General features: G+C 38.3%; 1 protein-coding gene across 5 annotated transcripts in view; it reads left to right on the top strand.

The window, feature by feature from the left end:
* The window catches only part of meis1b (Meis homeobox 1 b), a 69,459-nt gene extending 59,982 nt beyond the window's left edge, over window positions 1–9,477 (top strand). Inside the window, exons 10-13 of one of the 5 annotated variants that reach the window (XM_079439355.1) lie at window positions 3,079–3,137; window positions 4,031–4,120; window positions 4,641–4,734; window positions 8,188–9,477. In XM_079439355.1, the coding sequence (XP_079295481.1) occupies window positions 3,079–3,137; window positions 4,031–4,120; window positions 4,641–4,699 (208 nt within the window). In that variant the 3' untranslated portion in view covers window positions 4,700–4,734; window positions 8,188–9,477. Of the gene's footprint in view, window positions 1–3,078; window positions 3,142–4,030; window positions 4,121–4,640; window positions 4,735–8,187 lie in introns of all 5 variants that reach the window. The other 4 variants (XM_079439356.1, XM_079439357.1, XM_079439353.1 and 1 more) reach the window with 4 other exon arrangements.
* The last annotated feature ends 18,507 nt before the right edge of the window (window positions 9,478–27,984 follow it).

Genomic DNA, 27,984 nt, shown 5'->3' with positions numbered 1-27,984 from the left:
AATGACTCAAATATTTATTTATTTATTTCTATTATTTTAGATTGAACAAATCAATGGATATTACATAATGTATGAAAATTACTTAGTTTGATGTGTATGCACAATACTGCGATGTAGCATTGTCACAAATCATCTTGTAACTGGAAAACTACAATGTTTTGAAAACATTTGAGCCACTGTCACACTACTAAAATGTAGTTTGTAGCTATTTTTAGCCAGCTACTTCCCAACACAGAGTTAGCACAATGAGTAAATGGATTATTTTAACTGATAATTATCTTAACACCATAACATCTTTTATATCTTTTCTTTTAATGCATATTTTTACTGGAGATTCCTGTAGAGAGCCACAGATGCAGATCCGAATCATCAGATCATTCTATTCCATCGGTATTACTGATATGCCTGTTTGTGGGTTTTTAATATACATGTAAATGTAGCTGAGTGTGTTGAAATGCGATTTCATGAGTGAATTTGGTTCTCCGTAGTCATGCATGCGCCCCCTCACACAGTTTACATCTGAGAGAGAGAGAACGAGCGAACGAAGGGGGCATTTCTGAGAAAAATGACGTACTTCATATGCATTTAGATAGACATACTGAAATATAACCTTTTGTAACTTCAATCTGGATCTTTCCAGCAACGCTTATTAAATTATTCCCTAATTGGTCATGCAACAAAGGAAGCTGATGAAAAAGACAATTTCTTGCTTTTAATTGGCCATTTCACGTGCCATTCGTGCTACACCTGTGCGTTTGTAATGAGAGTAGGATATTAGCAGAGGCCCTGGCAGACCGGACAGAGATCAGATCGACTGTCAGTAAAGGCGGGAATGAGCAATATCGCTCCAACCCGTTACAAAACACACACATGCATTAACAGAATGAGAATAACCAAGCCTCCGTCTAGGTTAATTTGGCTCATAAACACTCTCATTTCAGTCTTTTTTTCTCATCCTTTTAGTAAAGCTGTGTATTTTTAACCCTCCTCTTTTTACCCTACTTTGGAGGTGCCACTAGTGGCGTTTTGCTTTAAAATAGCCCCCCATTGTCCAAGGCTGGGCTGAATAGTTGGCTTCATTGTGTGCCTATGGGAAGTAGAAACTGAACAGGCCATAAACGCAGTTCTATAGCACAGAGAGGTCGCGTAAAGGTGAACTTTTACTCCTAATGGAGGCTCCAGCTTTAGCCTGGCCCGTATGGCTCTCTGCTCCTTTTGATTGCCTTCTTAACCGTCAGCGCCAGGGTGTCCGCCTGGCTCACAGAACAGAGCATGACCATTCTTTCTCTTTTTCCTCACACTCCTAAACCCCCTCCCTCACCCTCACCACCTCTCCATCCCCCTGCCTGGTATTGTGTAGCACTTGTCCTTTGTTCCAGCTTTTGGCGCATCTGGCCTTAGATATAAGAAAGAACGAGAGAGGAAGCTTAAGATACCTCTAAAAAAAAAAAGAAAGAAAGAACAGCCATTTCCACAATTCAAAAAAGAGAGCGGAAAAAAGGCAGAGGGAGAGTGAGTGAGCAAGGGAGGAAAATCCAAACGGCAGAGGTCAGCAGATAGACAACAGTGCCCCCCCTTTGACCCCAGCCTGAGATGAAGGCAGTAAAAGGAATGCCTAGTCTGAGACTCCCCCTGCTCTCCAGCCCATTGCTGGTGATAAAACTCCAGACATTCTCTCATTTGATGGTGCCCTGCCATGTCAGTACATTCCTCCCCTGATCTTTTTTTTTTTAAAGCCTTTAAGGTGATGTCGTAGAGCGATATTGGTGATATGAGAAAGTCGTGATCTCTGGTACAATAAATTTAAAGGAACAAAAAATATTTTATTCAGGTTTTATGCTATGACAGATCATTTATTACAGCAATATTACCATGAAGAGTGCCTAAAAATCCCATTAATCATGGTATGGATGGATGGCTCACTTAAAAAAATAAAACAAAATTATTTAAAAATAGTTCAGTTTATTAATAACAATTATATTGTGGATATTAATTATATCTAGAGTGATATAGTTAATTATCCAAACTGCAGGTGGTTTACATTTTCCAATGGCTTAAACACAGTCAAAATTTAGAGTTGGAACGATCCGTTTTATAATTAATAAAGAAGAAGCTTAGCAGATGCCTATGTGAACATTTCTTTGTCTGTTAGTTCTGCTCTTTCTCTTTATCTCTCCCTTTCTCTCGCTCTCTCCCTCCACCCCAAGCTCTCCTCCCTTACTTTTCTCAGCCTGAAAAGAGTAGCGGGGATATTGTTTCCTTAAAAGTCTACTAATTCCCCCCTCAAAGGATGAAATGGAAGTGTCCAACTGTGGTAACAGCAGGAGGACATAAATCAGGTTGGAACCCCTGAGCATGGTCTCCTGGAGGTGACCAGGGTCACAGGGTCACTAGAGGGGATTTAGGCACAACAAGGCCAGAGCACTCCGACGTATGGTGCAAAGAGGCTAGGGGTCAGAAGCTACAGGGGTCAAATATGTTTTTGTCACAAATGTTATGCACAATACGCAGAATTGCAGAGCAGTCTGTTCTTTTTGGCGGGGGAAAGAAATATCCTCGTTGAACCCACAGTTTCATTATTCTCCCTCTAGGGAAACAGAAGGAAAAAGAAAACATGGCTTGTACTTGTGTTCTTTGACAATGCAACACTTTTCTGTTAGCAAACATTTCCTAAACACATTAATTCCTGTGGTGCATATCAACTGCGTTACATCTGGTATCAGGGTTTGAATGGTTCAGTGGTTTAAAATAAAAGAAAAAAGAACTGCACAGATAGAGGAAAACACCACTTTCTTCAAAGTGCTTTTGTGCACTTCGCTTAGTAGGCAATATATATTAAGCTTGCACAAGTTTGTACAAGTTGTAAGCTTTGCGAGCATTTCTGTGTTATGGAACAACTCTCCGACACTCCCACTGGAGTACTAGAGGATTAGAGAAAAAATCCCTCAATTACCCCTCCGATTAGCTATCTGGGCTGATCTGGACAGCAGCAGGCTTGGACGTGACTGTGTTTACAGAAAAAAGATAGCAAAAACTCCAGTGACTTTTCAGTCATATGTTGCATCTTGTTTTTTACAGGTTCATTAACGCAAGAAGAAGAATAGTGCAGCCCATGATCGACCAGTCCAACCGAGCAGGCAAGTCCCCCATAGTTTCTGTATTCAAGTCCCGCAGGCGAAAGCCCCCTGCAAGCCATGCACCCGGAGGCCCACCTGCCGGTAAATACTTAGCCCAGCCTGGATGTCAACAATGATTGACCACTAAAATCCATCCAATTAACCCAAAGCACTAATCATGCTGACTTGGGCAGTGACGAAGAGAAGCGAGCAAACACGTACGATGGATTAAAGTATTGAAACAATAACTACAACTGGATCTTCTCTATAAAACTTATTAAACTGGAGAACAGTGGAGAGTTGTTCGTCAAGTACAGAGGGTATTAATCTTCTTTTTTTAAACTTTATATTTTATTTTAAAGTGGCCATGTTTGCCTCCAAGCTCAGTTCTTCCTGTTAGTGAACAGTGCCCCGGTGCATGGCTTGTTGTGGACTGCTGTAAATTTTATTACCTGTAATAGGGTTCAGGGGGCAGGGTTGCATTAGGGACTCAGTAAAGTTCAAAGGCATTCATTGGGGTTGAGCTGTTGTTTTTGACCAAATAACCCCCCCAACACACACACATACACACACACTTTGAAAAATGTGAATTCGCAGTAAGTACATCTCAATTAGCTTGTGTGTGTGTTGGGGGGGTGGGGTAACTTTGGTTTTCCTTAATTTTTTTGGGTTGTGTAAAAATGTTTCCTGTGTTACAGAATATAGGCTTGGCTCTTTGTTCCCAGTACTTAAGCTTCATTGGGCATGTTCTGTCAAGTGTTTTATCTCTCATGAAACCCAAAGAAACTGTGTGAAATGCCTAAGTCTGCATGTGTGTTAACAGATGATGGTTCTCCTGTGACTTAAACTTAATTAAAAGCACTAATTGACCACTGTTCATTTCCCCCACATTCCCTCGCCATGCCCTCCTGCAGTAAGTCAAGGAGCTCCCTACAACCCAGATGGTCAACCCATGGGAGGCTTCGTGATGGACGGCCAGCAGCACATGGGAATCAGACCACCTGGTAAGACCTTGGCGTGTCTTCTCCTCTGACATCTCCCACCTTCCCACAAGCCCCCTCCTTCTTTTCCTCACTACATCCTTCTCAGTCTGATTCAAATACCCTTGGTTTGCGCAGGTGTGGTCTAATGCATGACACCCCTTTGTCCCTTGATGTTTCCTTTCTGAGACCTTTGCTTTCTAATACCCATCTTCCCAGAATTTGCTCTTCGCTCTGAATCTAAGCCTCTTCCAACCTGTCTAACAGGTCACTGTTGCTAACCACACATCCCCTACCACCCCACCACTTTAAGCTGCAGGATTTATCCAAAGCCAGGCTTCCTTTCAACCTTTAGCCTTTGAATGCAATATTTACTTGTTTGTTTACTTGTATTGTCTTATTTGTTCCATATGGTGTTCTTCTCTTTTCTTTTAATAAATGGGGAATTGTGCTTTTGTTTCTTGACCTCCTGTCTCTGAGCTGTGGTCTGTTTATTTTCTCATCTTTCGGCATCTTCTTCTTCGATTGTTTTCTCTCCTTCTAGGGCCTATGAGTGGGATGGGCATGAATATGGGCATGGAGGGACAGTGGCACTACATGTAACCTTCTAGTTAACCAATCGCAAAGCAATGGGGGAAGTAAGTACAAAAGCAGGGTCACCAAGCATCCACAATTTCTGACATGTTTTCAGCGATTAATTTGAGTTGCTTTTACGAAATGGGAGAAACCAAATGTCTATTTTCCTCCAGACAACAAGCTGCTTTCTCCTGCTTACAAATACTAATATTTCCTGTACTTGTGGGTGACAAGCTCCGATCAAGAGTTTGTGTGCTTGTGTATGTGTGCGACCTGTGCTGCCCTTTGTGAATATTTTTTGCCATGCTACTAAACAGTGCACAGAGTCATATATAAAAAGGGGAAATGAGTGTGGGCGAAAGAGAGAGAGCAGGAGGAGGAGGAATAGCTGTGTGGGGAAAGAGGCAAATGGAGGGTGGGGGGATTGAGATTGGGGTTTTGGTCGGAGAAGGGGAGGGGTGTGTTACCATAGCAACAGACTGATTGGCAAAATGTAAGCAGTCTGCAGCAGTGCAAGGAGAGAAAAGTGCATGTCCCCAAAGTGTCATAAATCTGTCTCCCTACAGTTGATGCATGAGTTACATTTATACACCAACCTGCGAGGCAACGCACAAAGAATCACTCTCTCACCCTGCAGCCAAATACATAGCCACACATTTGGAAATTATGTCAGTCTTGCGTGGAATGTTTTAGGTGGAGCTGCTTCTATCGACCCTGACTTGGTCCACTATTTTCTTGTCTGTCTTTCCTAATAGGATTACTAATGGCAAAGGCAGGGGAGATGAAGGAGTGCAAAATGAAGGTGTGCACAGCAGGGTACACAGCTTAGTCCAGCCTAATTGACTATATCCAAATTAAATATGCCATCACAAGCGGTGTGACAAATGGATTTGACTTATTCAGTATACAAAAATAGCGATCATTAATGCAGCCAAGCACAGAATACCTCTGTTGTCAAAGAGACTCTCTGCCTCACTGTCTTTAACCGAGAGACATGGGCTGATAACACAAGCTCTGTGCTTTAAAACGTCACATCCCCGCTTTGTGTGCGTATCTAAACACTGAGAGTGTTTCCCGGTGTCCAAATGGCTGCTTACAGCAGCTGCCGTAGTTCCCAGAAGAGACGAGAGAAACCTGCTTTAAACAGCCTCAATTTGCTTGCCGAATTCTGTAATTGGGCCGCGTGTGGAATCTTAGATGAGATGGGTTGAGGGGGAAAAGAGAGTGAGCAAGAGGGGGAAATGAGGAAAGAAAAGGAGGCAGAGTGTGACAGAAATATGTCGCCATGGTAAAGAATGCCTGGTCTTTATGGCTTCATCGCTGAAATTTCCTAGCTTGTCTAATTTAAATATTGTTACTATAGTTTCTAGGTCAATTAAATGCAAGTGATGTGTTTTATACTTCGCGACCAATTAAATTAATAGGTTATTACAAAAAACTTTATCTTATTTGATTAAGAGACCAAGGCTTCATTATATTTTATAAGCAATTTTCATTAGTTGAGGAATTCTCCTCAAGGCGAGATTAAGCAGTTATTTGCTGGGAAGTCCCAAGACCTGAAATTAAGGTGTTCCAAGCAGTCACACTGCAACATTACTTAAAACCAAAGCCAATTAAACCTACTTAGCAAAGCGTTATGCTTTCTGCCCATGACGATTATAGAGCTTATAGCTCTCCGAAACAATACACCTGTCAGCGTGGATAAAGCCTAGCTACTCAAGCAGAAGAGGGTGAGTCTTTGATAAGCGAGGGAACGACTGTTTTATGACCATTTCCCCTCGTACTGTTCTTTGTGTTTCTTCAACAAAATTAGCCAAGAGTGGCCAAAATCTTTTCATTTTAATTTCAAGACAATAGTGAGCGCAGAGAGCATTAATTATGGGCATATGGACAAAAATGTCGCCCTCCCCGTCCATACTTGAACGCAGCTGGTATGCTTTGGTGAGCTGGAAGCTCTGCTGGAGACTCCTTTGTCTGAAATTTCATTCCTCCCATTCATGAAGCAGAAGTTTGTTAACCTTTTGCAGGGTCAAGGTACCCATTTTTCTGCTCTGAACTTTTACTTTTAAGGGGGGAAAGGGTCTTCAGGGATTTATCTTCTGTATTGTCCATGTCAAACATCCCCTGTTGATTCGGTCCCATGGCACCTCAGAAAATAGACAGTCAAGGAACTCAATGTATTGATTTACTTATTAAGTGAAAAAACACATTTGCAACGTCTGCCCTTTTCACATCCAAGCATTGCTTTTCTGATAGACTGGATGTTTTCCTTCCTCACCAAACAACGTGTTCAAGGATTGAAATCAAATACAGCTGATGACCCCTCAAAAGCTCGGGTCAGTCCTTTAGTGGTAAATAATTGCAGGGGCATACAGATTACCGCTTCAGTGCTAGTGCAAAACACCAACCATTATATATGCCATTCTGAAGCAGAAACCTAAAGTCCTACAACCGGGGCAATAACAAAAGAGCTTTTTTTTGTTTGTTTGTTTTTTTTACTTGAGGTTGATTTGTTGCTTTGAATTGCCGCTGTCACAGGGTTAGTGGCCTTTCTGGTCGTGGCACGTGCATGCACCCAGGTGAGGCCTCTCAAGTGACGGCCTTTGTAAATTTTCACCTTTCGTCTTTAATTTAAGCACAATAGTGGCGTTTCTCTGAGGGGCTCTCAGAGTGAGCCACAGACCTTTGCTCATTGTGTTTAAAGTGAGATAAGTGAGGGGAGAATGTAGAATAAAAGCATGGCTTATTTTACCTCATTTGTCATTGTTGAGGTTTCCTCTGGCATAAACACTTGGCTCGTGGACACACAGCAGTTCATTTCCACCTATGTGCCATTTAGTGTTAGACTTTCATTTATATAATTTCAAAAGTACAACCTTTACTAGCATTTTTTAAAATGCTAAGAGAGAGAAGATTTATCGATGACAAATTATTGTTGTAAAAATCATCATGTAAAAAACATAATAATAAAGTTAATGCCTTTTAGAATATAAGCACATCATAGTCACAGTTATCCAGTGGGGAGCTTTAATCACAGCATTGTTCTATGAGATTAATATAATATTAGCAAATTAAGCCTAGAGGTGAAGGACAACCTCAGTGAACCTTAGTGAAGGACAACCTTCCGGTTGACTAGTCGGGTATGACTGTGGCAGATTCCAGACCTGATGGATACGACACTGAGTACAGATCCCTGGTGCAAGCAGCAGTAAAGTGCTATGTTCAGGCCTGTAAGTTAGTCCCTAGAGAGCCACCCTCTCCCACTACACGGATTCCTCTTCTACTCTCTTCCCATTCATTACAGAGGACAGTCCTCTCTCAAAGGCTTCCCTTACAACCACATGACTCATATGCTTTCTGGTGCTGTGATTGTAGTCAAACCTTCCTTGTAAAGGAAACGATTGGTTTAATGACCTTCCAAAATATACTATACATAGTGTTATGTCTGACTATTCCAAATGCATAATCGATAATGGCTTTAATCTTCTTTTTTTCTTCTTCTTCTTCTTCCTTAGGACTACAAGGCATGCCAGGGGATTACCTGTCACACAGTGGCCCGGCGGGTATGGCTATGGGGCAACCAGGTTACGGCGCCTCCCAGATGCCCCACCACCCTGCTCAGTTGCGGCACGGCCCTCCCATGCGTTCCTACATCCCTGGACACCCCCACCACCCAGCGATGTTAATGCACGGAGGACCACCTCACCCTGCCATGCCCATGTCAGCCTCTAGCCCCCCTATGTTCAATCCAGGAGACCCTACCATGGGAGGACAATTCATGGACATCCATGCCCAGTAATTTACTAAAACGGATTCTTTAAATGACTGCTACGGATAGACGAGGAGCTGCGATTGGTTTTTCTGGGGCTTGCCAAGCACCGATTACATACTTGCTACAGAGACTGAGGAGCTTGCATCTTGGCTATAGATTCGGACCAAGAAAAAAAAGCCCGATTTCTGTAAACTATGGGACACTTTAAAAGGAGGTGCCCTTTGCTTAGACACAAAAAGAGAGAGAGCGAGAGAGAAAGAAAGATTGAATTTATTACTATATCTGCCTCTAAAGGGGAGGGATGAGGACATACTGTATACTGTTGTAAAATTGCATTGGACTTTCATAAGAACTGGGAAAAAAGTATTGTAAATGCTATCGTATTGTTCTGCATATTATGTTGTTTCTAATAGATTTTTTTAAAAAAGGATGTGAACTTTTTTTCTTTCCACACTATGTGTGTGCCATCTCCATAGACTTTTGGCCCATAAATCACTTTGCGTTTAAACGAGACAAAAATATATGTGAATAAATCAATAATTCATTGAATACATGTTTGCCAGGCCATTTTTTTGTCCTGTGGGAGGGCGGATTTCCCATGACCCATCATGGCCTTAAGAAGAAACTGAGTGCTCTCCACCTGTCTGAGCCACATCTCCATTTTGCATTTCTCCATTTTTACATCATAATAGAACTGCCCCCAAATCAAATTATTTTCACTTACCTATACTGATGTGTGAGAAGAGAATGTGAAGAACAAGCATGTGTGAGTGAGTGTGTGTGTGTGTGTGTGTGTGTGTGTGTATGTGTGTGTGTGTGTGTGTATGTGAGTGTGTGTGTGTAAAGCCAACCCATCAAACGTTCAACATATAAGTTATAAATGGGATTTGGGATTCATATGTTTTGATTAGGCAAACCTGTTTTGGGGATATTGGTTTAACGTGTTGCTATCACTTGTTTGAATTTTGAAGAGTTTATGTATACATTGTAAATGAATAAATTTTGTGTAAAAAGAGGGGGAACTATTTTTCATATTTGTGGTTTCCAGGCCTGGTTTGGTTTTCATAGGACTGGTTCATTATATGAGGCTGTTTACTGACCCAAACATTTAGGTTTTGTATGGCTGTCACTCACAAAATACTACAAATCCTTTAAATATTTTGGGTAACTTAATTTCACAATGTTTTCAGATACCAAATAACAGTGTGGTACTCTGTTTCTCATTAACACATTTTAATTAACCTAATATTTAAATCATTATCCAACATTAGACAACTAACATTTCTTTAATATCTTCAAAAAATCTAAATGGTTCTATTATGCATTAGCCAATGTTCACTTTACTTTGATTTGCAGCTTTTTTCTTGTCAATTTTGAAAACATGCATTACATGCCACCCTTAGTAATGAATCCAAAATTAACCCCCCGATCTAATTCTCCAAATTATTAACTGAGGTGTTCAAACTTGAGATATAAACCTAGATCTTACGTAAGTGTTTAAATCAAATGTTAGGAGTCTATAAGCCATTTACAGATTTTTAGAGGCATTTATAAACTAGACCTATTCTTGGGTCACACCTTTCAGCAGTGTCCACAGAGTAATTAAATAATTAAATTTCTGAATAACACAAATAAACAGGAAGTTATTATTTTATAAGTTGCATGTAATTACAAATTGTTTGTTGCTAATTAATTAGCCTGTAATAACGCAATGTGAGTTAGGCCTACAAGAAAACAGTGAGGCTCTAAATGCACAAGGTGAGTCCAACTATAAGAAAAGGACAGCATATATCATATATAGAGAGAAAAACATGTAGCAAGCAGATTGAAATGTTTGTCTAAATGCTGCATATTCAACTTTCTCCCGTACATTTGCTAATGTGCAACAAATGTGCGGCCTGTTCGAAGGAGGCTCAAACGGGGGGGGCTAGATGAGGTGGAGGGACGGATAAAGGAAGAATTGTCCTCCGTTTAGCATTAAAATTCATTTAGATAAAATTGCCACAAACACTTAAATGGGAAGATTAGTTCCCCCTCACGCCTTATTTCACTCACTCAATGGCTTCGTCAAGAGACGGCATTATCCAGACGACGACTGTTTCCAAGCTACCGGCTAAATCAGACACAACTAATCGAAATGTATGTTTACGATGGATTCGACACGACCACGACAGGGAAACGTGGTATATTCTTGTGGGAATGCTGGAAAAACTTACCCAGTTTATTACTAAATCATGGGTGATGCCAGGTTAAACTACACTCCCATAATAAATCAATACGTTTCCATTCTCAAACCCGTCCCTCGGTTTTCTATCGCCATTGTATTTTTATTACCTTCTCTTCTGAATGTTTCGCTCTCAAGCAACGCGTTTCAGCTCAGATTTGAATTCCTCAACTGTTCGCCATTCGGTGCTCTGGAGACACTGGAGATAAATCCCATGTTTGACTGCCATCTTTAGGGGATCTGGGAAACTGTCTTTAAGGGGCATGTATATTTTATATCTTCAAATTTAAGCAGATATTTATTATGGACTGAAATAGTAAAGTAGCCTACTAAAATGCATATTTTTTAAATATATAATTGTATGTAGCCTAATAATAATAACAATGGCATAAAATGTTTTTTGTCATGCTTTATAGGTACTGTGTTCATGTTATCAGCTGCTAATGTTAATGAACAATAGGCTATATAACCTACATCGTATTTATTTAGGCTATTTTTTTTTTTTTTTTGAAGAACCCATTGTTTGTTGCTGTTGTAATTAACTATTTGTAATGTTTAACAATAATAGGCTACGTGTAATAAAGCATTGCCTGATTTTTTTTTTATAGCTACTGCCAATGCACAGCTAACCCTTTTATCAAATCTATGTAATTTAATAAAGATATCAGGAAGCATGCCTACATGCACAACATTAGTTTAGAAAGATCGTTAGTTCTTCTGTTAGTTCCCTGAGTAGGTAAGTTTCCTAATGAGCGTTTCGTGACTTTTGCAAATGATCATGATTATTGATTTTCTTCATTTATCTGCAGTAAAAGACATATAAGGACGACGCCTTTTCCATCTGTTGTTAAAGCAGAAAGCTTTTATCTGGCTTTGACCACATACTGAACTCTGTGAGTAATGACTGAAAGAAATTTGTTCCATAAGCACTGAGGTGCCCAAACAGGACTTTCTGCCTCCCATAAAGAGCAGCATGGGCTGTGCTGTTGCATGTTTCTGTCATCTGTACTCTGTATTCAAGTCGTTTTGCTTCAAGTTGAAAACTTTCACAAAGGGTCATGTGTCTTCGCAGCACGCCGCGGCAGTAGCAGTGGTCCACTCTCCATCCACTGGTCATATTTTAGAGGGTTATGTCCACTCCGTGAAGTGTGTGTGTGTGTGTGTCAGTGATTGATTTGTCATTTATTTTATTTTACTTTAATAGGCTAATATTTTATTTTAATACTGCAAAAACAAAACACAGTTTCATTACATTTACATACTCCCACAATGCACTTATTGTATACAACAAAAATATTAAAACCACTGTACACTTACAAATATGTCAGAACAGACACTGTAGACAATATGATTTGAGTGGAAGGTGCTCTAGAATATAAACAGCTGAAGTTAGCTGCCTGGAATCATTATTTTACAGTGGAACTGCACAAGAATTAAAGTGGTTTAATAACCTAAGCACTATTTCAACTACAATATTTCACATTCATTTAATTTTTTACAGCTTATATGTAAAGTAAATAGCCTATTTCACTTTTTTTTTCGCTTTGTCTTTTTTTTTTTTTTTTTTCTTCTTTGTTTTGAATAACTCAGAAGACATGAATGCACATTTCGGCAATCGCACCAGGACAACCTAAAAACAAATAAAACATAGCCTAAATAAATGAATATAAACAGCCAGGTCGATTTATATCAAATTGAAAGAGCAATAAATAGACGGAATTGTGAGAAACCGATGCCGAATATGACTGTATAAAAGTGCAATTGTGTTTCACTAAGGTCGCAAGCGTGTTACTACATAGAATAATGTTATGTGGCAGCTGGTGGACTACTAGAGAGAAGTCTGGAGTGAAGAGATGGAGCGTCCAAAACTGCAGGGCCATTTTGGATGTCATCTGTTTCCTTGGTGACTTCGCCCACCCCTGAAAGCCCCTGGGCTCCAGGATTGTTGGAGAGAAACGCGCTATTTTCTGCACTATCATCTATCACTGTCACCACGTAATGATTCCCCTCGCAGCTCCTTATTGATGTTTGTAATTGCATTATCTCATAAGGGGGTGATCAATGAAAGCGGGCTGCATTCGGGGGTCAGAGGATGCAGGATTGCTTTATTGTCCGTTCAATTCAGAAAGCGCTTATTATACAGCTTTGCACTTCACAATTAAACAATATAATATACAGGCCTAACCCACACACATATATATAATACATGCTATATGTTTGTGTATGAGTGTGGTGAGGTAAAGAGAAATAACGTGTTTTTTGTGTAATCTCGTGGAAGCAAACAGCATAAAATATTGAAGAATTAAGTCACATAATTCGACTAAATTCTAACATGTTTAAAAGACATATCGCTTGCAAAACAGCACAAAATAAAATTAAGTTATAAGGTTTGGAATAGACTGTTTATGAGGCCTTAAGACAATAATATTTACTCAATGTTTGTGCTTGAACAGACCCGAAGAATATTTAGAAACACAAAGTGACTTTTTTTTTTTAAACAAAATGCTCTTGGTGGCTTTAAGAAGTTGAGTCCAAAACGAAGCACGCAAATTAAGTAATAATATCGTGTTTCAGCTTTCAGAGGGAGGTTGGTAAGCCCACGAATTAAACAAATGCGCCCTTTTCCGTGAAGGACGGACACCACGAGCTTTCCCACTGATGCAGCAACGCATTAAGATAAATTAGAATGAATTATCGTATCTCTATAAAGACAACAAAGCATTGAATTAGTAAATAAATAAATAAACTAATATTTTAACAGAAAATCCAATTTGTAATTTTAAATAAAAAGTCAGTAAACACCAAATGCCTTGTCAAAATTAATAAATACAAATTAAATAGGCTATGCATTCAATCATTTTAAGCTACTGTCATTATGCTTTAAGTGTTTTGAATTGCGGCAACAGCACTGAAAATATACGATCGATATATTTATTTATTTATTTACTGATGCATAACTTGAGCTCTGTTATGGCACAGAAGAGCTGCTGTCGTCAGATATGAATGCAGATATCCCACAAGACGTGCGTGTTAGTCTGTTTCTGCAAATACAATAATGCTTCTGCTGGAACAGTGTGTGTCTCTAGGAGTTATTAGGCTACGTTATGTGTTTATTGTTTATTTACACAGATATTAGGCTATTATTATTATTATTATTATTATTAATTAATTAATATAAAATGCGGTATATGCTACTAATTTGACTGTTTAGATGGCAAAAGTATTTATAGGCAAAGTAGAAGGACCGCTGATATGTTGAAGTTCGGACATCGTGCAACAGAACCGCGTAGTATCTCTGAACCTCTCTCTCACTTTCTCCCTCGATCACTATCAAGGTCAGCACAGCGGCGGCTTTACGAAGGACAAGAGCCGGTAAAGTAGCCTCGGGTGTCAGTGAAAGGTGCGCCAGCCCGGCTCCCATCTTCACCTGGTGAGATCCGATCCAAGCCGTTTTGTGTTAGGCTTTAATGAGAGCTCACCGACCCCCACCTGCCCAACAGTCCCGATGAATGCCAAAACGCACTCAGCAGCATCATTTCTCCGCTCTCTTTTATGTTATGAGGTATTATGTTTCGCTTACAATAACCACTTATGTTCTCTCGTCGCTTTGATCCCGGTGAGACAGTGAAGGACGATGCATCTGCTGTTAGGGGCGAAAGATTAACGCAACACACATTCAAAGAGCAAAACTAGCAAGTTATGAGAACTTTTGCACGATCATGGAAGTAATACAGTATTTTACAAACAGCAACGTGTTTTTTGTGTTTTTTTTTTCGATTATAAATGAACAAAAATAGACATAGACTTCACATAGGATAATTAAAGGTGATTAATTGCATGCATTAATAATTCAGCTAGCCTAAAACAGAAACTTATATAGTGTTGAAAGTAGCACAGGCTCCTACGGAAAAAAAAAAAAAACACTTAAAAAAACTCTATTTTAAATCAATGCATTCCATCAACTTTCTATATAATAAATGCGTTTGAAAATTATTTTATTTTATATCTGATATTATTTGATTAGTAATAATTTTGGGTTTCATCGCAATATGCAGATGCCCTTCGTGAGGAAATTAATCACAATGGCAAAATTGGAAATAATTATTTAAAGAGTGTTAATATGCAATTGCTTTATGCAAAGCAATACATGTAGAAAAATAAATCATGTAGACCTAACGAAAACAAAATTCTTATTATTAAGTCCATTATCAGTAGGCTATGTATAAAACCAAAGACTTCTTAAGTCTAAAGAGAAACTTTTGATACAGTAGAAAATCCCTGTGTGTCACATGACTGGGAACCGAAGGTGAAAAGGTCACGACTGCTTTAGGTAAATATGTGAGCTGCAAGTTGAGACAAGGCAGAGAGTCACAAATTCCACTCGCATAGCAGAAGAGTGATAAACCTCTGACCCAAGGCCAGTGGCCTCCTCATTTATTTATTTTCGGAGGCTGTAATTCGGTCTATAAGAACGTTTCTTTTTGATGTGCCAGTTTTGCTGCAAGAATCTGATGGACAACGAGCCAAGAATGGCAAAAAAAACATCAAATCATCAAAAAGAACCATTCAATAATACAGTTCTGCATTACAGTAGCCTATTATAATAGCTTTTACCCTGCATTATGGTAAAAACTAAAGAATTAATCGGTGTATTCAAATATCGGCGGATTTAATTATCAAAATGTGTGAAAATAATAATAATGTGCAACATTTTCATTAATAATAATCATTTTTATCACAAACCACAAACATAAAAACAGAATTAAGCTGTGATTATCAGAAAATGTGTACAGTATAAATAGATCATGATTAGATTCAGATTTGGGAATGTACATGAATCTGAAGTTGTTCAAATGTTTACCAATAATGAAATTTATTATTAACGTTTTATTTAATTCCTGTTTTGTTTTTTGTTTTTTTCTTGTCACATGACAACAAAAAAATGTATTAATAAAAAAAGAAAAAAAAAAAAAAAAAAAAACATTGTATGTGTATATAAATGACATGCATTTGTCCTAGCAGGCGTTTAGCTCGTCTTGACGCATTGATCTGCTTTTCCTCTGTGCACATGGCGTCTTTGTGCTCTGGGCTGATTCTCTAGTAATGCTGTAAATGAAACAGTTGTTTATTCACACATCAAGCTCCGTTTTAAGACAACCATTTCCTAATGATGAATTAAATCCGGTAGCGATTTCAAAGTAACACCCAGAGTGTATCTGTTCCGTACAGCGCGCATAATTATCAGCCACACATCCGTGGCGGGTTACAAATGCCAGCAAGAAGCTCTCTCACCTTGTCAGTTTTTCGGAGTTGCGTGTTTTCACTTTGCCACCCTGAAGTCGTATAGTGCGTGAATCAGACACAAATAGGCTACTTTGTTATTGTTGCAGTGAAAAAGCACGCGCAAATCCACAGGATGGTATCATAAATGCATTCGCAATGTTCATTAAGTAAATCTAATTATAAGTTTTGGTATGCAGCTGTTTTTTTTTTTTTTAATCAACGGGAGCCATTTTCACACTTTATAACTTGTAAACACCGTGCAAGCGCGGGGAAACTATTATTTAGAGAGAATGCAAATTCCTCAAGGGTGAAATAGACCAATTTCAACACGAGACTCGTATAAAACAATCATAAATATGAACGTTTATATTTCTTTGTGCAGCTTCAAATCATTAGCATGCAACAATCTTGTTAGAACCTTTTCAAGTTGTTATTATCTTTATAGCAGAGCTTTTTAGCATGATTGACAGACCTCATTATACACAGATTGCAGTAGCATCAGAATAGATTATCCTGCTGGCTGGTTCATACAGCCATTTGAAAACCTTTATATTTATCCATTTATTGTTTTCTTTTCTTTTCAGTCGTCTCTCACTGTAAGCTTATGGGTACAGGACGCATATTTTGTCTGACTGTGAATCTGGCGTTAGACCATGTGACAGGCCACATGTTTATACCAGTAGGACTGTTTATTTTACACAAGCATTTTAAGGCGCACCCATTCAGGCAACACAAGGATGGGCGCTTGGCTGGATTACTAACTTAGCTGCCATGGTGTCTTGATGCCAAAATACTGGAATCATCACACACAACTGGGAACAGCTGGGGGAAAAAAAACAATGAATACGAATATTCTGGAGTACTTGAAATAACCTGTTTTATGTGAAGAATGTGACCCGGTTACAGTAAGAGGTCTAAATCCTGAACTCGCACAACCCAAAGCAATGCTTTCTGCTGTGTAGTTTATGGTCCATAGACAGTTTATAAAGAGCAATGTACTCTATCAGACTGGCTGACTGCCTCTGCACAAGAGATTCAGTTAGAGCGAATGTACCCACTCTGCTGTGCAAGTTTTCAGTTAACAGCGGGAAGCCCATCGGCTACTTACCCTAAACTAAACATTGAAAGAAGTGGAAAAGCCTCTTCTAGCCCTTTAAACTGAAAAACAGAGGAGAACGTGAAAAATGGATGACATGGCCACTATATGTTGTTCTGCTCTGCTTGTCCAGTTTTGGGCAGAAGAACAATTTCAATGGCTCTTTAGGTTACATGTTTCTAATTCACTCATTTAATATTTCTATATTGATTGATTTTCCTAAAAAAGCCATATTTATGCATTTGAAAAGAATAAACACCCTGTAATTCTCTGTCGTAGTATTATTTCCCATGATTCCACAGTCATTTAATGTCTACCTGTGGCAATACGTTGAAAGCCCAATGAAGGATTAGCTGAAGTGTGAGTAAGAGACAAATTCACTGATGTGTGAGAGAGCTAGAAACAGAACGCCCAAATATTTGAGCTGATTCGAAGATGTGCCACCTCCGTTCCTGTTTATCTCCAAGATAAATCTCTGTCCACTTAGATGTATAGGAAACAAATCCATCTGATAAGGGACCCTTTGCCCCCACCCCTCACACTTTACTTTGGACAAAGCTACACATTTAGCATAAAAGCTTTTAGTGCGCCGTGCCACAGTCGAGACAGGCTATTGTTAGGCTTTGTGATGGATTAGCCCGAGATGCAACTAAGAATGTTAGTGTTACACGCTATAACATTTTTGAATTTATTAGAGTTTGTATAAGCAGGGTCAGCGACACTAAATGGGATGTCAATGGGTAAAACACAACACGAAGATAAATAATAAGCACTTTAAATGAGTAACCTGAGTTGCACCTCCGCAGATTTGGGATAAAAGCATTATTTGAAGTGAAGGGTGTTGGCTTAGGGGTTAGAAGGACAGGCAAACCGGTCTAATGCCGCCAGGTGTTTTTGACTGGATTTTACATTAAAAACAACATCCATCAGCCTGAGTCATGTTTTATTTTATTTTAAAATGGTACATCTTTGTTCTAGATTTATGTGGTGCTCTGACGTTGTATTAAAAATGGCTTTCTCTTCCCTGACTGTGTTATAATTCGTCTTCATCAGTTTCACCTGTGAGTTGTGCTAATTTCCTATACATGGTAAAAGGATACCAATATTTTTTTTACAGTTTAAGTTTACCACATTATGATATCATGAGCATTTCATGCCAGTGCTCATAGTCTTTGTGGTGTAGGTTTTCTTTTCCATTGCACAATCCACATTATGGAAAATACAGGCTTAGAAACATTTTAAGAAATGTAACTAGACTGATGCATTGTAACCTTAGGCAAAAATATGTAGAAAAGAACCTAATAATATAAACATTTGCATTGAAATGTCTCCCTTGCTGTCTCTCTCCCCTTCTCTTGTTGTGATGGTGTAGTCCATGTCCACTCTTGGGACAACAGACCTTGATTTTTCACTTACAGCAGCAGTTCAGTTTACCGATGAATTGTAGCAGGGTGCTAAACTGTGTCCGGGCCGCAGTCAATGTTTATGTCTACCAATCAACTGCAGTGTGCTTATGTTATATGGTATTATGGACACAGCAACCTTAAAAAATGCCAGGCGTATTCAGAAGGGTAGATTTATGACATGCTGAATTTCAGGAGCTGGGAAAAAAAAAAGAAAGCACGCTGGAGATGTGTGTGTGAGAGCGTGTTTGTTTTCCGTGAAGAAAACCTCTCATGTTTATTCTTCGTTTGCCCACTGTTGATGTAGATTCATATCTTATAGAGGTTGTAGGTTTTTATGTTCTCATGAATGCATCTATCCGTTCCTCACTTATGCCAAGAGTCTTATTTTTGATTTAAAATAAAATCAATATTAATGATCAAATGCTTTATTGAAATTGAAGCATGGTGAAAATCTCATTGCAAGCTCACTTAAATTAGGTGCATGATCAGCAGACACTATATTTATAAAATATGAATATTGCAATTATTAAAAAATATTTTTGTTAAATGCAGAAATTCAAAGGAATGTATTAATATATTAGGAAATGAGAGATTAATTTGAACACAAAAACTAAAGAAACCATTAACAAAAGCAATGAATATCTTACTAAGTGCAAGATATGCTGAACCTTGCAGTAAATGCAGTTCTGAAGCTTTCTAATAAATAGTTGCTGCTAACACTTTTTAGCACTGTTTACTTGCAAGGTCACAGCATGAGCAGGGTCACTGGTTTCTATATCAAGAGAGATGATTATCATGTAATATCAATATCATAATATTTAATGTAAGCAAAGTATATGGAGTAAGGCTGATCAATTTAAAATTAACCCCATCTCATAATGCATTTGCAGCTTATTGTTATATATAAACTGATATTAATTATATAGTAAACTGCATAATTTATTAATTATTTTTATTTTGTATTTATGTGTTTATTTATTTACAACCATTGTCCTTTGTTGTAGTCTTTGTTATCTGTTTGTAACATTTTGCTTTGCGTTGTGAGACTGTGAGAACCAACTCAAACTGACTCATGAATAAATCATTCAGACTGGTTTTGTAACCTGGATCAAACAATAGGATTTATTAATAGACGTCACTAATTATTAAATTTATTACAGTTTATTTAATTCATATAATCCTTTTGCATGGCTCAAGAAGACTTACAGCGCATTAATCATCCTGACCGTTTTATAATACTTTTCACTGTGCTTTTGCATCCTTTGACCATTCATGGAAAAGAGCGACAATACAACTCTTTAAAGTTTCTCCTTTTGTGTTCCCAGGAAGAAACAGGGAATTGTACAGGACTGGAGCACTGAGAGGATGAGTACACGATGACAGGCTTTCATTATGTTCATAACTGGGTGAAGTAGTTGTTTCCATCGTTTTTATATAACAGCAATGAGGTTGAGATGCTTTTACTCAAAAGAGCTTTTTTTGTCATTGAACTGCACGTGAGCAAAAAGCAAACAGACACTTAATCCTGACAGAGAGAACAACTTGACATCAATTTGTCCCTAGAGGGGATAGATAAAGTATTCAGGTCCTTTTTCTCCACACACACACACAAACAAGCACATGGAAATCCCCCACCACCCTTCATTCAAAATGTTGTGCCCCCAGTAATAAATCCATAACCAGGAACTATTTTAAAAACATAGCTAAAATCAAGAGACATCTTATTTATTGCAATTTTGAGATCCCATTCTGTTGCTAAAGTGCTCTCTACACATGGAATCCCGATTGTGCAGGACCTTCAGTGATTGAGAGGTTTTTTGGACTTTCGGAACCCCAAGGGAGAGGTCAGCGGGCCAGAACACACTAGTGCGGACAGAGGGAGTTGCCCGTCCCCTAATCCCATGCAGACTCTCTACATGGCCGTCCCTCAGAAGGAGAGGCCCAGGCCAAGGGGAGTAGGGGGGAGTGTCTGCTAGAGGCCCAGTCAAACATCCCCCCCCCCCCTTTCTCTCTTCTCCATAAGGTAAAAAGGCAACCGAAAACCTAGGGGTGACTGAGAGGACACGGTGTCTTGTAAAACACATGCACTTAATATTAGAGCCATAAAACTTGTTAAATTAAAAGCTATTTTGGAAAATAGAAAGGGAAATATTTATGTGTCTGGCCCATGATAGAAGCCATTTTATCCTAGGGCCAAGGGTCTGCCAGGGCACAGGTAACTACTGTCAACAAGTGAGAAACCCCGCTGTACGAATTCTCAAGTGTGATACGCTCCTTTTAACAGGGCTGCACAATTCACTTGACTTGAAAGAAAGACATGGCATAAATTAAGACGTGAGGTGAAATTAAGAATTAAGAATGAGGTGAAAATACCCCTGGGCCGTTGTGTATGGTTCAGTCCTTAGAATAGAGTGAGAGACAAAACAAAAAGAGTTCTCAGTGATTGAAAAGCTGCAAAAAGCAATTATGATGTGAAAATATACAGACCTCTGGTTGTAGCCGCAGCAAACGCCATAAATCGTGCCGTGTGCTGTGTTTACACTGCGCTGACCTCACAGTGCTTGAACGGGATTGGTCGGCTTGGAGGAAGCATGACCTATATATAGTATAAAGGTAAATTAAGAAAAATAAGAATAAATTTAGGATCTTTTTAAAATCACACACACACACACACACACACACACACACACACACATATATATATATATGGTAACACTTTATTTTAGGGTTTCTAAACTAGTTGATTATTAGCATGCATATTACTAGAATATTAGCCATTTATTAGTAATAATTAAGCACATATTAATGTCTTATTCTACATCCCTAATCCTACCCAATACCTAAATTTAACAACTACTTTACTAACTATTAATAAGCAGCAAATTAGGGATTTATTGATGGAAAAGTCATAGTTAATAGTGAATAAGTGTTCCCTATTCTAAAGTGTTACCATATATATATCTTGTCATGCATATATCTGATTTTTTAAAAGATCATTAATTCATTTTAATTTTTCTTCATTTACCTTCTTAACTTACCTTTTGTTCACAAATGCCCATTTTCTTTTACCTCAGCATTCTATTTTGTCACTTAGAATTCCTCAAATTCCTAATAATTGTTTTATGATAAAGAAAACTGTATTTATTTTACTTTTATATCTCATACCTTTAATATGAACAATGCAATTTTCATTTTGCATGAATGTTCCCCTAAATCTTTTGATGCAGCAAAATGCATTGGATGGTTTAAGGATTTTTCGATCTTTAATGTAAACCAGCAAGTACATGAAGGAACTCCATATAGTTCTGAAGATTTATGGACCATTTGATCTTAGAATGGAAAGGTGCTTTAAGGCCCACAATGGTTTCGGTGTGTGTGTGTGTGTGTGTGTGTGTGTGTGTGTGTGTGTGTGCTTGCCCTCACTAAAACGACAGTGAAAAGCCATTATTATTAAAAATAATAAAAACACAGACGCACTCACACGCCGAAAGACACATGAACAGACATGCATTTACCCAAACACATAGCCAAAATGCACTAAAAATTTACGGCTCTAACATTCCTACAGGGTCAAGCAATTTATCAAATCCTCCACATTCTGGTTTCAATTACACAGCCTATTGTGAAAAGCGGCTATTTTAGCAGGTTCATTTGACTCAGTAGGGGACGCGAAAGCTCTCGGTTAATGCTCCTTCTCTGAAGGCTGCTAGTTTGGGCCTTGCTGAGGAGCCGCACAGGAGTTTTGTGAGAATAATGGACAGTGGCCTCCCTCTCTCTATCGGCTTTTAACAGAAAGGGCTATGACTGTGGTAGAGAGGTGATAAATCCACGTTTTATTACTGAAGAATTCCACTCTCTCCACAGGCCTGACAGCTCCCCACGTTCTCAGACCTTTTTGGACAATTTCGACACCGTGTCCATCTGGTTCTGATTAAGTCCCAACTGGCCTGTATCGCATCCAGGGCAAAGAGGCGAGACAGCGAGATAGCAGAAAGAGAGAAAGACGGCAAGGTGAGAACGAGGAAGAAATGGCAAGAGCCAAAACGACAACAAAGTGAGATCGACGCAGAACGACTGAAAGACCATGCCAACAGCAGAGAGATCCGTAACTGATGCCCAACATGGGCGTCATTACTGAAACACAAGATTGTTACATCAATAGCCCAGCCATGGCCAAAAGACATTATTTGGAGTGAGTATCCAGCTTGTAGCTGGTGTTTATTAGCCTCTCTTCTGGCACCTGCTCCCACACGAAGCATGCCAGCAGTCTTCCTCGCCCTCATTCTGCCTCTCACCATCAAACTAATGACGGTGGTTAAAAGAATAGTTCACCCAAAAATGAAAATGTCACCATTTACTCACCCTCTGTCTTTGTCAACAGACACAATTTAGCTTATTATTTACTGACAATCAAATCTTATTCATATCTAACGGCCACAAGAACCAATTCTCAAGTTTCAAATCTTATTAATGCACCATTTTGACCTGCACTGATGATAAAGTCTAAATGAACTAGATATATTCAAGTCAGAAATATTATCCAATATCACAGAATCAACCTAAATACATTAGCAACTATAAATAGGTTTAATTAGGTAGAAATAAAAAGTTTGGGAAAAGTAAGATTTTTAATTTTTTTAAAGAAATTTCTTCTCATCAAGGCTGCATTTATTTGATCAAAATACAGAAAAAAACAATACAATTGTGAAATATTACTGCAATTAAAAATAGTGGTTTTCTATTTTAATAGACTTTAAAATACACTACCATTCAAACATTTGGGTGCATATTTTTCTTTTCTTTTTCAAGAAATTAAAACTTTTATTCAGCAAGGATTAAATTGATGTTACATTGATAAACCATGAAAGTAAATGCTTATATAGTTAGAAAATATTAAAATTTTTAATGAATGCTGTTCCTTTTAAGTTTTTATTATTCAAGAAAACCTAAGAAAATATATTAAGCAACACAAACCGTGGCAGTGGCCATTTAAGTAGTCTCACCAAATCATAACCCAAATATTGCCCTAAGCAAAAACTCATTGACAGCATCTGGCCAACTCTCACCAAAACAACCTTCACTTCCATATCACACTGATTAAACAGCGATCAGCGAACTCAGAGGTTAAGCAGCCTCTGTTCTTCCCACAGAAAACGTCAGTGGAGATGGATTAGAGGAATAAACACTGCATTAAAGCATGCCAGTGTTTATATCTCACAATGCAATAGCGTATTGCTGGGACGGTAGAGGGAGGTAATGTGCATGTGTGTGTGATGGGATGGAGGTGGGGTAGATGGTGGAGGTGTCATGGTGTGTCTGACCCTGTGGAGACCCCACGCCTCATCAGACAATGAAACTCACCTACGCAGCTCTGCCTTTTCTCTTGAAGAGGCTTCTCTGTAAAAATAGTGTTATTAATAAAAAACAGATGTGGACATGGACGACCGCAATCCAGCACTCAACATGTTCCTCAGATTCTCCCAATGAAGGAATACCTCTTATATGGATCAATAAAAAGTTCATAAACACACTGAATGGACTTTATGGAAAATGATCATTCAGCACCTTTATACCCGAATGACAAATAACGATTTTATGAACAACTGTATCTTTTTTTTTTTTTTGCTTGAAATTCAAGAAATTAGTACCTCACTGAATTAAAGAATATGAATACTATCAGGAATTTCAGTTTTTTTATTTATCTTAAAAAATATGTATATGGTGTAAAAACTATGACCATTTTACAAATCATTACGCAGACTATAGAGATCATATAATATAGGAGAGTTTATTTGCTGGATGTGTGCATCATAACTCTGTGGAATAACAATATCATTAAAAGCCAGACCGGACGGATAAATCATTATTGCCATTAATGTCTGCTAACCTATTCAAATAGGCTTTTCTTTCCGAAAGTCTCCCCATCTGTGTGGGCTTGTGTTATATTCAAATCACCATAATCAACTTTGCTGTGTGTGCTGCATTTGGAAACGATAATTAATGGCATTGTTTAAAACCTAATTTTTGCATCCTTGATAAATGAATGGATTGCTAATGGTATCATTTGGATAAAAAATGAAAGCTTAAAAAAGCATATTTGTAGGAGGGGACTGTGTGTGTGTTGATCCGCAGTGAAAAAGAGCAATCTGTGCCGTGTTTACGATTATTTTGAGTATGGGCGTGTTGTAATGGCATTCTTAGTTCATGAAAATCTTAGTTCAATAATCATAAAAATAAAAAGGGGATACGAAAGCTATTTCATGCACCGACATCACTCTGTCTAGAATTCCCAAATAAATGAAATCGCCGCAATCAAGCCTCTGTCATCACCTGCCATTTGAGCCTTATTCATGCCAAATCATCATTTCATCTCTGCAGAACTAATTCCACACAGCCATGCTGTGAATAATATTAATCACAATCTTCCATTTCAGATTTTGTGGAATATTCCTTTCTTTGAGGTGAACCATATTGTAAAAAATGGGGATCACACTTTATATTAAGTGGCCTTAACTACTATGTATTTGCAACAAAATAGAAGTACAATGTATTTATTGTGCTCATATTGTATTGCAAAACACTATTGCTGCTATTGAGGTGGGATACGGGTAAGGTTAGGGACAGGTTTGGTGGTATAAGGGTGGGTTAAGGTGTAAGGGATAGGTCAACAGTGTAATTATAAATGTAATTACAGAAATTAATTACAGGTGTAATTACATATAGGTATTTTTTAAAATATAAGTACAATGTAAAAACATGTATGTACCCAATAAGTGCATTGCACCAGATTGTACGAGACTTTTAAGAGCAATTGTTAAAAAAATGCAAGGTTCTAGGGAATCTCAAAGCAAATGAAGTGACACAACATAAATGATTAAATAAATAACATTTCCTTGATTTTCATAGGTTCAGGAAGCAGTAGAGATTATTATTGGGAACTCAGAGGCCTAATTAAACGTGATGGATCACATGGCTTGTGATTTTATCCACTATTGATGAGTGCGAGCTTTGGCTGCAGGAAAAACAGAAATGCAAGACGCAGACATGTTAGGCTACGTCAAACTATCAGTTCCCACTTAAGCTCGGTGACATGCTCCTTAAACTGAACGGAAAACTGAATTTAACACCTAAACAATCCAGATTTGTTTTAACACAGAGAAAGGCTGATATGACACAGACTGATAGGTCTCCTGTAAGCACCACTCGGACTGCGATGACACTGATTATGATTTTCAGCCTCTCTGAGGTCGATCTGCCCGCCAGCACAGTCAGGCTGACCTGCTAATGCCATATGTCTAGAGTAAGAGCTTCTGGGTAGAAAGGAAATCTGACTCTGGTCAAAGCCTACTGCCTGCACTGTGGTAAAATCACTCCGCCCTGGTGTTATTTCTGCCACTGCGGCCAATATTTTTTGAAAGTTTGCGCCGACAGAGATTTTAAATCAGCCTGACAAGGCCTCATGAATGCTCAGATATGCTCCAAAAAGCATTCGCAGGTGAAGCAGACGTTCAGCTCGAGACAAGCAGACAAGTGCAATTTACGAGTCAGGTTGGAGAGATGGGGGAAGTGTGAACAAATTAATTTATTTTCGTAATCTCTCTCTGCCTCTCTCTCTCTCTTTTTGCTGTCTTTGTCAAAATGAATGACAACAATTTGGCTGAGGATCTGGGATGTGCAGGCAGCATTGACAGGCGAATTATCAGGGGCCCAGTGCTCCTTATTATCAGCGGAGAACTCATCAGAGGTGCGGGTCCAGGAGTCCTCTCTGCTGTCACTATCTGTCAGTAGGACAAGCTCTGCTGCAAGGGCCAGCTGACAGGTCATTTCAACAATAACAATTACTCCGATTACTGGTGTCATAAACAATTCACCCAAGGCAGAGCAATAACAAAGCTTTATAATTCACAGCCACATAAATAAATGCCAGCAGGTAACAAGTAATTTACCAGAGGAATGGATCCCAATACATGACACGTTTCATTGTTGCGGGCCAAATGAAAGCCAGGCACTGGAAACATACTTGATAACAAGAAACAGGAATTCGGCCATTAGAAAAATTACACATTAAACCAGTGCACAAGGTGTACTGTACAACATTACTGCACAATAAAAATAGATAGATAGATAGATAGATAGATAGATAGATAGATAGATAGATAGATAGATAGATAGATAGATAGATAGATAGATAGATAGATAGATAGATAGATAGATAGATAGATAGATAGATAGATAGATAGATAGTATTAATATAATCACGTATTTTAGCATTATTTACCATATTAAGCCATTACCCTTACATAAATTAACCATGGTTTTACAAATAGTTAAACCATGCTAACCACAAATTAACCATGGATTTGCTACACTAACCATAGTTTAACCATGGTATTTATAGTAAAACTGTGGTTATACAAACGGTAATCAATACACCAAAAAAAAAAAAAACATGGTTGCCACACTTTTACTTCAATAAAAGCATGGTTAATGTTCCTAAGGGTAGAGCATGTATCTGTTCTGATGTTTAGTGATATTGAGCTTTAAAAAAAAAAAAAAAAAAAAAAAACAATTTAGAAAAATAGTCGGTGCTGTAAAACACTGTGATTGCTACAATAGCGTGTATTGGCAGCGCGTTTGACGCGGACAGACATCAGCTCTCCGCCTGCAGCACTTCAACAATTCCGAAATCCCTAATGAGGAGAGCTGTTGAGCAATTAACACATGTCAAACTCGCCATCATCAGGTGCCTCTCATTTTCTCACTAAAGGGCTGCATTTTTCCTCTCGTTCTGTGTCTATACCCGCGGGCACGTGGGAATCAGATTCTGCTCTAATGATTTCTGTTTTTCTGTCGCGCGCGCAGCTCTTCTGTGGACAACAGCTCACGAATCCTTCACTCGACGCATTAGATTTCTGTCTTTTAGCAGCAGTCAAAGAAGACAGATGCTTAACGAGAAATAATGGTAGCGGTCGCGATGACCATCGACTTTGTTGAAAACAAACACACTTTCAAATGACACAATTCTCCAGGCTGGAATGCTGTATCCAAAATATGGTCATCCGTATTTCGCCATGCATTTTACTAAATATTGTCTCTGTAAATTTAGCATTCTATTCTATTCTATTCTATTCTATTCTATTCTATTCTATTCTATTCTATTCTATTCTATTCTATTTAAAGATGGGTCAAATCTTTAATAAATATAATAATCATATAAAAACATATTTTATATAGCCTAAATATATTACAATATATACTGTAATAGGCTTTGGCATGATTGTCACCTGTATTGTCACATGTCAAGACGTAAAGCATACTCTCGCTTTTCGAGATATTAATGTTAAATAATTCGATTTTTTTTGTTTAAATCTGCCCTCAGCCTGAATTTATTAAACGAACATTTGTATTAAGAAAACGATATAGTTCACCTGATTCCAAAAAGTTGAATAAATCAGTGAAATAATAAAATTATGTTTAACGAAAAAAATACGCATGGAAATGCAAATATTATATTAGTTAAAAGGTTTAATT

The sequence above is a fragment of the Barbus barbus genome (genome assembly GCF_936440315.1).
Source record: "Barbus barbus genome assembly, chromosome: 18".
Taxonomy (NCBI): domain Eukaryota; kingdom Metazoa; phylum Chordata; class Actinopteri; order Cypriniformes; family Cyprinidae; genus Barbus; species Barbus barbus.
The sequence above is the reverse complement of the archived record's forward strand: the minus strand, read 5'-3'. Positions and strand labels throughout refer to the sequence as shown.